The 11187-nt window shown below is 29.7% G+C and overlaps 2 protein-coding genes across 3 annotated transcripts in view; one reads left to right on the top strand and one right to left on the bottom strand.

Moving 5' to 3' along the window:
• The window catches only part of LOC107004676 (serine/threonine-protein kinase BSK7-like), a 13144-nt gene extending 11492 nt beyond the window's left edge, over positions 1 to 1652 (top strand). Inside the window, exons 10-11 of one of the 2 annotated variants that reach the window (XM_015202973.2) lie at positions 300 to 413; positions 736 to 1652. In XM_015202973.2, coding sequence (XP_015058459.1) covers positions 300 to 413; positions 736 to 981 — 360 coding nt within the window. In that variant the 3' untranslated portion in view covers positions 982 to 1652. The remainder of the gene's footprint in view (positions 1 to 299; positions 414 to 735) is intronic. The other variant, XM_015202974.2, reaches the window with a different exon arrangement.
• A 491-nt stretch (positions 1653 to 2143) lies between these two features.
• LOC107004090 (calcium-dependent protein kinase 17) lies at positions 2144 to 8639 on the bottom strand. The gene is made up of 8 exons (XM_015202320.2): positions 7868 to 8639; positions 6578 to 6721; positions 6202 to 6354; positions 5228 to 5343; positions 4255 to 4422; positions 3296 to 3423; positions 2549 to 2648; positions 2144 to 2388 (listed from the first exon to the last, which is right to left on the bottom strand). Exons 1-8 carry the CDS (start codon positions 8541 to 8543, stop codon positions 2287 to 2289), a joined length of 1587 nt encoding a protein of 528 aa, XP_015057806.1. The 5' UTR covers positions 8544 to 8639; the 3' UTR covers positions 2144 to 2286.
• Positions 8640 to 11187: the final 2548 nt, after the last annotated feature.

Genomic DNA, 11187 nt, shown 5'->3' with positions numbered 1-11187 from the left:
CACCTCCCCCCCCCCCCTCTGTTGCCTTCCCTACAGTCAGAAACAGTGGAGAAAAAAATATGATGTACTTATGACTTCTTTTACTTGTTACCTTAACTTCCCAATGCCTATTGAATAATTGTGCCCACTTCTCCAACATGTGAGACACTTAGGAGAGGAATTTACTCAGGTGTTAAAACAATTTTCTTTTGGTAACTTATTATTTGTTCAAATGGATAATCAAATCCAAGTTATTGTGCATTTTTTGAGCCAATTATCAAAGTCTCATGATGACCTCGCTTTTTTAATGTTGCCTGCAGCTTTCATTCCAGATGTGGACAAATCAGATGCAGGAAACGTTGAACTCCAAGAAAAAGGGTGATTCTGCTTTCAGGCACAAAGATGCTAAGGCCGCCATCGAATGCTATACACTGGTAAGAAATTCACGGTCCTCACTCCTCTTGGATAGGTTCAGTTGCCACGGGTTATAATACTTTTAATCATCTCACTTGGGTTTGAATATGAGTAGCAAGACCGTTCTTGTAAACTTGAGGTTCTGAGTTGGGTACTTTTCAGATGTGTTTTCTTAGACGAGATAAATGTTTGTAGTCTAAAACTTCATACATTCAATATAGTAACAAAATGGTCTAAAGAGATGATAACATGTTCTCAAGATTATTAATGAGTGCGTAGAAGAGTACATCTAATCTAATTTTAAATGCATCACTCATTTTAATACTTGGGTTGGTTTTGCAGTTTATCGATGTTGGAACTATGGTCTCCCCAACTGTGTATGCACGGCGTAGTCTGTCTTATCTCATGAATGATATGCCACTGGAAGCCCTCAATGATGCAGTACAGGCACAAGTAATATCTCCTGTTTGGCATGTTGCTTCGTATTTACAAGCTGCTTCTCTCTTTGCACTTGGAAGGGAAAATGAGGCACAAATTGCACTCAAGGAAGGTTCTGTTCTTGAAGAAAAGAAGAATACAAATTCCTGAAAGTGGCAAGTCAGGCCACTCTGATCGTTATTTAATTGCTCCGTTGCTAATGGTGTTTGGACATGGATCACAAAAGTTCACCGGTGAGAGGCTATTCAAGCTATTGCCTCGTGCATGCGATCATTAAGTAGGTTTGGTTTACTTCAGAGCATTCTTTTGCTACATATAATTGGATGGGGTTGGTTTTGGTCACAGCTTTTGTGGACAGGTTATCTAAGCGCTCCGGTTGAAATGGATTGACATTTTCCAATAAACAAACTATTCTCTGGGAATAATCAAATGCCGTTGGTTCCATAAGGATCCAACATCTGTGGGAAAAAAAGGAAAGCTGGAGACACTTCCTGTGCTGTAATTTATGTACAGTGCTATTTAGCTGCTCAAATTGTTTCGTTTCTCTCTCTCTCTCTCTCTCTCTCTCTCTCTCTGTCTCTCCGTCTTGTTAACTTCTTGAAATCGTCCTTCTCGTGTCTTTCTCTCTTGGAGTTGGGGGTCAATGTCCTTTCTTTGTGGTGGTAATTTTACTTTTGCAGTGCTTATGTCAAGTAAGTAAAACTTGTAACTGGTCTAACTTTCTGAATGTTGTTTGTAAGGTTTGAAACTTTATGTCAACAATTAATCAGTTTGAATGCTTTTGTGGATAATTATTTGTACAGCTGGTAGCTCCAGTCATATATTGTTGAAATTTAAGTTCGTCTTTTTAATTTTCTTATATTGCCTCATATAGGTTGAGGGATCAAGTGTTCTCCCCTTGTATATGTTTTTTGGGTAATTCTCACCGCAAGGTTGAATATCGTGCTGAGTTAGGTCTAAGATCTAATTTTTTTAAAGAAAAATTTAACTGTAAGGTCGATTTTCTTAGCATAGTATAAGAGTTGGGGGGGTGTTTGGTTAGGAGGACAATGATTTTTGAATTATTATTGCTTTGCTGGTCAATATCTTTTGAAAACATCTTTTCTAGAAAAATTATTTTTTTTTATAAAGAAATTGGTTTGTACTTGTAAATTTAAGTATCTATTAACAAAAAGATTTATATTATATTGTATACACAAATTATAAACTCTTTTTAGACTCTTTAGCAGAATCCCAATAGAGTACTCATGAGTTTTAAATTCTCATTTCTTTTACAAAAAAATTGATTTTAGGAAAAATGATAGTGACAATATACATTAAACATCCATGAAATTTTAAAACATCATGAATGTTTTTTACAAAATTAATCTTTTATCTTTCTCAAGTATCAAACTTTGGAAAAAATATTTTCCTTAATCTTGATTTTTTTTGTTAAAAAATATTCACTATGAAAATTTATACGACAAATGACTCCCTTCTTTTTTTTATATTTGCTGTTGTTTCTGGACTTCCTTTTCTCATCATAGCTGCAAATTCATCATAATTAATTCGACCATCCTGCACAATAAGAATTAAATCATTAGAGTTTAAGTTTTATGTAGTAAGATATAAAAAGAAGTTCATAATTAAATAATTTATACTGTTATTATATGTATATAATGATTATGATAAATATTAATTGATAATATGATAAAAAGGGGAGTGTTTCAAATTTTACATTATTTGAGTCAACTTCAGCAACAATATCTTGTATGTCCTTTCCATCATCAATACCAAATTCTCTTAAAGCTTGCTCTAACTCTTCTATTGTGATGTACCTGAAATTTTTTTGAAAATTAAGATCTAGAAGAGGGTAAAAATAATAATAATTTAAGATTTGAATACTTTGTGTTTTTGGAACATATTTGAAAAATATAAGATTTTCTATTTTAAAGAAATTTAATAAATATTTATTTATTAAAATACTGAATTAATCTAGTATTGTATCACTTAAAAAGTTATATGGTGATTGGTGCTGATGTTGTTGTTGTGGGTATCAACTAGGAATAATGTATTTAGCTAATGATGGTGTTGTGGGCAGTAGCTAGTGGCGATATATAGTGTCTAGCAATAGTGGTTGATGGTGATAGTTGGTGTTGGCGGCTAAAAATCGTGGTGGATTATAGTGATAGTTAAAAGAGATGGTGAATTATGATAATGGTTTGTGATATAATGATGATTGTCGAAAATGATTGGTTGTTGTTCTGATAGTGGTTGGTGGTGATGAATGTAGACAGTGGCTAGTGATGATTATGATCGATATGATGGTCAGCAACGACAATAGTTAATGATGATGGATTATGAAAATAACAGTGAATGAATTGAATGAAGGAATATTATATAAACATCAATAATATTAAGACATTATAATAAATTTTAATTATTCAGATATATATAATTCGATTCAAATATACGATAAACTTACCCACTATTATCCTTGTCAAAATATTGGAATGCTGTGTAAAGATGTTCTTCTTTGTCCATTCTGTTCATGTGCATTGTTGCTGTAATAAATTCTTCATAATCTATGGTTCCATTTCCATCAGCATCAGCCTAATTTATTAATTTTTTTCAATGTATACAAAAAATAAAAAAATAAAAATCAATATATTACAATAAAGAAGTAACTTGCAACTTTTTTTTCTTCATAATATTAATTGAAAGACTTTTAGATGGTAATTAAATATATATTCTAATTATCAACTGCTTCATTCCTTTACTTTTATTTGTCCATAGTAAAAATATATTTTTTTATTTTTATTTGTCACTTTTAATATATCGAGAGAGCATTAATTACTTATTTCTCAAATAATTTTTAATAATCTAAGATTATACATCAATTAATATAAATATTATGATAAAATATACATATTAATCATTATTTCTTAAGAGAGGTGCAAAGTCTAAATTGAACAAGTAAAAGTGAAGAGAGAAAGTGTGTACACACACACACACACACACATATATATATATATATAAATTATTTCGAGTAAAATTAGTTGTCTTGATACAATTTTTATATTTGAAATTATTTTTTTGGGTGTCATTTTTTGTACAATATAAAGCTCAACTACTTGAGCCGATCTCAGATGGATTTTTAAAAAATGATAAATTTTAAAATTTGTTCCGTCTTTCAACACACATAATTATCTTTTTGTAATAACCGAACAATCACCATTTTAATTAGGTATCGATCGATTCAACATCACTTATCAATAAATTCCAAATTTTAGGTCTTTTTAAAAATTCTAAACTAATTCAATTGTAAACTTGCTAAGTGCAGTGATTATCTATTACTTATAATTTAGGGGGGGAAAAAGTTTATGAATATTAAAATATAATAATTTTGTGTTTGACATAAAAAAAAATAATTAGAGGACTTACAGCTTCCATTAATTGTTGAATTTCATAATCAGATAATTTAGTTCCTTGTTTGGCAAGTCCTTGTTTTAGCTCCTCAAGTGTTATTGCTCCACTATTATCAGCATCCATACTTTTGAACATTTGCTTTAATCCCATTATTTCTTCCTCTGATAAACATCCTGCAATAACCTATAATATATTTTCTCTCCAAATAAATATTTTGTTTCACATTAAAAAAAAAAATTAAAGGTGAAATTATATATATTTCTTAAAAGAAGAGTTTATTCACAACATTTTATGTAATTTTTCATGATCTTGAAATATCTGGAGAGAAATTTCTTGAGATTTTACTTTGACGTGACATTTATGCATTAACTTCAAATGAAATATATGCTTTTACTTAAAAGAAGGAAAGGGGGTTCATTACTCGAAGAGAAACTTTTTGAAATTTTACTTTGACGTAACATTTATACATCAACTTTAAATGTAATATGCTTCTATTTGAAAAGGGGGGAGGGTTTCATTAGCCGAAGAATAACTTTCTTCAAAATTTTACTTTGACGTAACATTTATAGATTAACTTTAAATGAAATATGCTTCTATTTTAAAGGGGGGAAAAGGAATTCATTACTCAGAGAGCAACTTTCTTACAATTTTACTCTGACGTAGCATCTATACATCAACTGTAAATGCAAAATGCTTCTATGATAAATTTTTACCGTCTTAAAATCCTTTTCAGAAATACCTATTTACCAATTTCCATTTGAAAGGGAAAAAAGGGTTTCATTACCCGGAGAACAATTTTTTGAATTTTTATATTGACGTAACATCTATATATATAACAAGTTTCAATGAAATATGCTTCTATTTGAAAGGAAAAAAAAAGGGGTTTCATTAGCCGATTTTCTTGAAATTTTATTTTAACGTAACATATATAGATCAACTTTAAATGAACATGCTTCGATTTAAAAGAGAAAAAAAAAGATTTCATTACCCGGAGAGCAACTTTCTTGAAATTGTTCATGGCTCTAAATTGTTTGAGTCTACTTAAAACAGCATTGTCAAGTGGTGTATCTGGTGCATCTCCATCCTCCTTGATCCATGGATGATCTGAATTCATATACATATTTATTCATAAATCAAGTAAATATATGCTCCAATGAATTTTTCATCTATATGTATTTATTTTTGGTATAATACATAAATTTGCCCTTTAACTTGACCTTATTTCATATTTATATCTTCCATTTTTGGATATGCACAAATAGAATTAAACTTGTATAAAGTTGAACGAGTAGATACATAGATCCTATGTGGCATAATACATGCAGGATGCAAATTGTCATGTAGAATGCCACGTAGGACGTGTGTACTTATTTATTTAATTTTATACAAGTTTAAGTGTATACTTATGCATATTCAAAATTAGAGGAGATTATGATGAGTTGAAACCAAATCCAGAGTTTAGCAGAATTCAATAACTTTCGTTTAAATATTGTATTTTGTCTTTAGAAATATATTGATATTTAAAACCTAAAAGGTTAAAAAACTAGAATCCTGAACTCATCCGGCTTCACCTCTTTCCGAAATCTTTAATTAAAAATAACAAATTTCGATCATCCCAACACAACCCATTATGTATATAAGTTAAACTCATTTAACATAGATAAAATATTACACAAAAGGGTGAATAGTTTCTATCTAATACTCCTTAATCCCATTTTACATGACACTCTTTCCTTTTTAGTCAATTTCAAAAAGAGTGTTATCTTACTATAATTAAAAATAATTTAACTTTAAAATTTCTTTTTTACCCTTGACGAAATGATTTACATTTACACAAATATTTAACGATTGTTTTTAGACAACAAATTTCAAAAATCTTTTTTTTTTAAATACAATAAAAAAATCAAATAGTATCACGTAAAATGAGACAGAGAGAATAACATACGGTAGTATTGAACTTACTTAACACTTGAATTGCTGTTAACCTCTGCTTGGGATCTGAAGTCAACATCTTCCTAACAATATCTTTGGCACCATGTGAAATTGAAGGCCATGGATCACTTGAAAAATCAATATGTCCACGCAATATTGCATTGAATATTCCATGTTCAGTTTCTGAAATAAAAATAAAAAACAAAATTTTAAAACCATCATTTATTAATTAATTAACCTCTAAATCAATCTTACTTTTGATTTAACACAATCAATTACTAGCATTTTTATCCTACATAATTAAAGGGCTTGATCCGGATTTGTGTCGGATAGGGCCCATTTCTGTCGAATATTTTTTCATATTCAGGACTCGAAATCGAAATCTCGATTAAGAGAGTAATGATACCTGCCCAAAAAGGAGGAACACCAGAAAGAAGAATATATAACATAACCCCAACACTCCATATATCAACTTCTGGACCATATCTTCTCTTCAACACTTCAGGTGCAATGTAATATGCACTACCCACTATGTCCTTAAACACATCTCCTGTAGAACACAAAATTGAATATTAATAGAGGGAGTATAGTTTTATGTTTTTACAAAAATGAGATTAAAGAGCACTAACTACTTTTTTCTTTTTGTAGTTTTACTATATAATATTAGTGTGTCCAAGCTAGTTTGTGTGCACACCTATTACCATCTCATTGGCCAATATATCAGATAATTTTGTCCCACCACAACTTAGACAGATGAGAAGAAATGACTAGTGTGTAGTCTATGATAGGTTTCCCTTTGCATCTCTCGTGGTTTTCACTTATTGATCACTAGGTCACATTAGCCCTTGATCGGCCCTACCTGAATAACTATCAAACTTCTGTTACTTCATTCTCTTTCATCATTAAAGGTTTATTTGGTATGAGAGATGAAATAGACAGTTATTTTACTATATATATGAAACAACTTATCAAATCATTGCAGTACATTAAATAATGGGATAAAAGCTTATTCCATAGAGTAACTAATGCTTAGAGTGAGTTGATTTTAAATGAAAACATGTTTCATTCCGACTTTCATCAGGGACAAGTACGGTCTTAGGATGGTCAATACAATGGGTGGGTTCCTTAAATCCTCACCAGGCTGCTGGCATTGCTAAATATATCCAACAAATACAAAAGTGACTAAAGAAGTCAGAGACACCCCCAACCAAATGCAGGATAAGATGTATATTTATCTTGGGATTACTATATATCCCTTATACCAAAAGACCCCTTAAGTCACTCTAGTTCTATATAAACATGCATGCATGTATGGTATATTAATTGCTATATAAACATGCATGCATGTATGTTATATTAATTCATGAGTATATATAAGTTAAACTGATTGATTTTGAGTGAAAACAGATTTCATCCCGACTTTCATCATGGACAAGTACGGTTTTAGGCCAGTCAATACAATGAGCGGGTTCCACAAATCCCACCAGGCTACTGGCATTGCTAAATACAATAGATTCAAAAGTGACTAAAGAAGTCAGAGAAACCCTTAACCAAATGCAGGATAAAATGTGATCTTCTATGTCTTATCTTGGAATATATTCATACGAAACGATCCCCTTAGGGCACTAGTGCTATAGACATGCATATTAACTATGATCTGTTAGCGCATAAAAGTTAAACTGATTTACATATGTACCTTGTTTATAAAAGACAGAAAGACCGAAATCGGTAGCCTTGAGAGGTGAATCCTCATCTTTATTAAGAAGAAGAAAATTCTCAGGCTTGAGATCTCTATGAATAACACCCATAGAATGACAAGTATGTACAATTTGAACAATAGTTCTAAGCAAAGTAGCAGCAGCCCTTTCAGTATAATGTCCTTTAGTAATAATCCTATCAAAAAGTTCACCACCAGCACATAATTCCATAACCAAATGTACTGAATGTTTGTCCTCATAAGCACCTTTAAGTTCAACAATATTTTGTTGACCTGTTAAATGATGCATTATTTGTACTTCTCTTTTAACATCTTCAATATCTTCTTTATTAACCAACTTCCTTTTTGCTATTGTTTTACATGCAAATTGTTCACCATTTTGTTTATGTGTACATAAATGTGTTACACCAAATTGACCCCTTCCTAATTCTTTACCTATAGAATATGTTTTTTTAACATCTTCCATTGGTCTTCCTAATACTGGACCTATAGGGGATTTTTTAGATGGTTTTGAAGAAGGGTCAGGAGATTTTGGTGGTGTAGTATTATTATTATTACAACTTTTTGATTGATCATTATCATTGGATTTTTCTTTACTCATAATATGATCATCATCATCATTATTAGGTTGGCCCCTTGAACAACAGTTCCCCATTGTATTATGGGGACTAAGCTAAAAGGGCAAAAGAAAAATTATTATGAAGATGATGATGAACAAATAAACAAAGAGAGAAAAGAGAAAGAGAGTTAATCTAGGAGAAAGACAAAAAGATAAAATGAGATGATTGAGGAGAGAGAGTAAACTTTGCATTTGGATATTAGTTAGAGGTTGAGAAAATGTCTTTCTTTCAATTCATTAGTGGATCATAAAATATACCATGTCATCTTAAACATTGATCACTTTAAGAAAATTATATATATTTGATATAATTGTAATAGTATTTGTCTAAGCTTTTATTTATTTAATTTGTCTCTCTTAAGCATTTCACTTCATTTATTTTCATATCTAGCCTCACATTTGAATAATAAGATGTAACTCAAAATTTAGTGGTGTTAATCTGAATATTAAGATATTACATTAAGATTTGAATATTTGAGAGTTAAAGATTGTTTTTTTTAATATTTGAATTTATAAAATTTGTTTTTGTTTTAAAAAAGGAATAAATATAAAATACTAAATTGATCTAATATTATATATATTCGATAAAATACTTTAAAATTTTATATGGCAATTGGTGGGGGTGATGACTAAGATGGTGATTGTTTGTATCTATAATTAGGATAGTCTTGATTGATGACGGTGGTTGAGAGTAGTATCATATTGTATACTGGTTGGCACTAATGATTAACTTTAGTTGATGGTGATGACAACTGATAATTAATAATTGAATGATATTGATAACTAATGATAATAGTGAATTACAATGACGGTTAGTGATATATAATGTTGACAAATGGTGATAATATTGATAGTAATTAGTGGATGTAATAATTAATAATTGGTGGTGTTGATTGCAAATATGGTTAATGGGGGGATGATTCATTTTGGTGATTGACGGTGGTTATAATTGTCGTTGGGTGAAGGATGATTGTTGTAGATGACAGATGGTGGTGATTGATATGGCCAAAATAGTGATTGTGAGTAGTGTGGTAATTACGGATGAAATAGTAATTGTGGGTTGATTGAGTGAACTGTCATTTTTATAGAAATTTTTAAACAAACTTCATAATGATATCAAGACTTTATTATACGTCTTAATCATCTCATTAAAGAGTTGTAAAATTAAAAAAAACAAATACATTAAAAAATAAATCAACTTAATTACTGAAATAATTATTTAGACTTTCCTTTTTAGTGAAACAAATGATGAGGTCTAATTGTCTCTTGTGAAATAATTAGAGGCCCTTGCTTTAATTTTTTGCTTTCTTGGATTTGGATGGCCTAAATAACTCAACACTCTGAATGGTAATTGTTGCAAATATATTTCATCCTCACAGAATAGATTTAAATTAAAGCTAGAGATAAGTTTGAGTGAAAAGGAGGCACAGAGTAACTATAGAGAAATTAACAAATCACAATTGCACCATACAAGTTTACCAACTAATTAATAAACAAATGAAAATCCAATTAATTAGTTCTAATCTTTTCCACATATCCTAGTTGACTTGTTCAACCAAGGAGGATGAGCAACTTTAAGCTTGAACTCATTAGTGTAGCTTCAACATGTCAACATCAATTTTTAGTGTTCACGGTTCGGATAAAAACTAATCCAAATTAAAAAAAAATCAAATTAAATTAAACTATCAAATTAAATGATTTATTTGGATTTGATTTGGTTTAATTTACATTTATTTAAATCGATATATTTCATCTGATTTTGATTTTAATTAAAACAATTGAAAAAATAATTGAATCGAACCGACAAATTATATACATATATATGTTAATATTATACATACATAATATATTACTTTTTAATAATAATTTTGAATATCTTATATATATTTTCATCAAAATTTAGTTATAATTTGTTTATGACACTAGGGCCTGTTTGCCATGCGATGCAGTTAAAATTTTATTTTGATATGTGATTTGGACTTTTTATGTTATATATTTTCTCATAAATATAAAACCCTCCATAAGTTGTAAAACTATTAAAATTGTCCCAATTCTTTATACAATCTTACCAAATAAACAAAAGTTTATACAATTTCATAATACACTATCACATAAGATATTCGTAAAAAATACATTATTTATTTATCAAGCTTTAATTTCAAAAATAAATAAATTGAATATATATAAGTTGTGGTGTACTAGACTTAATATAGTCCTCTCACATAGTACATACAATTTTCTCACGTTGAACTTGCATTTTTCGTTGATATGACTAACAAGACAAACCAACATTGTTACTTTGAGCAATTTGTTGGTAAATAAATTTGATAAAAACAATGATTTGTACTACAAGAAAAATGTGGATTACACGGGGATTTTCTTAAGGATTACATATGAAAATTCGCAAGAAATTAAGTTTCCTATGGATTTTCCTACCAAAAAAAATCCGATGGTAAAACCTTCCTAGGTAATTAATTCCTGCAAATTTTTAAATCCCCAAGTAATTTACCTAGGGATTTATATTTGGCAAGTAAATTACTTGGGAATTTCTTGCAAAAAAATATATATCAATTTTTGAAAAATTAACAAAAATGAATTTTTCTAGATAATATATTAATTAATTATTAATATTGTTGTAAATCCGTTGTATATGTGGATGATCCATTAGAGTTATCCAACA

Source organism: Solanum pennellii, chromosome 11, assembly GCF_001406875.1.
Source record: "Solanum pennellii chromosome 11, SPENNV200".
NCBI classification, from domain to species: domain Eukaryota; kingdom Viridiplantae; phylum Streptophyta; class Magnoliopsida; order Solanales; family Solanaceae; genus Solanum; species Solanum pennellii.
Note: the sequence above shows the minus strand (reverse complement) of the source record. Positions and strands in the feature narration are given on the sequence as shown.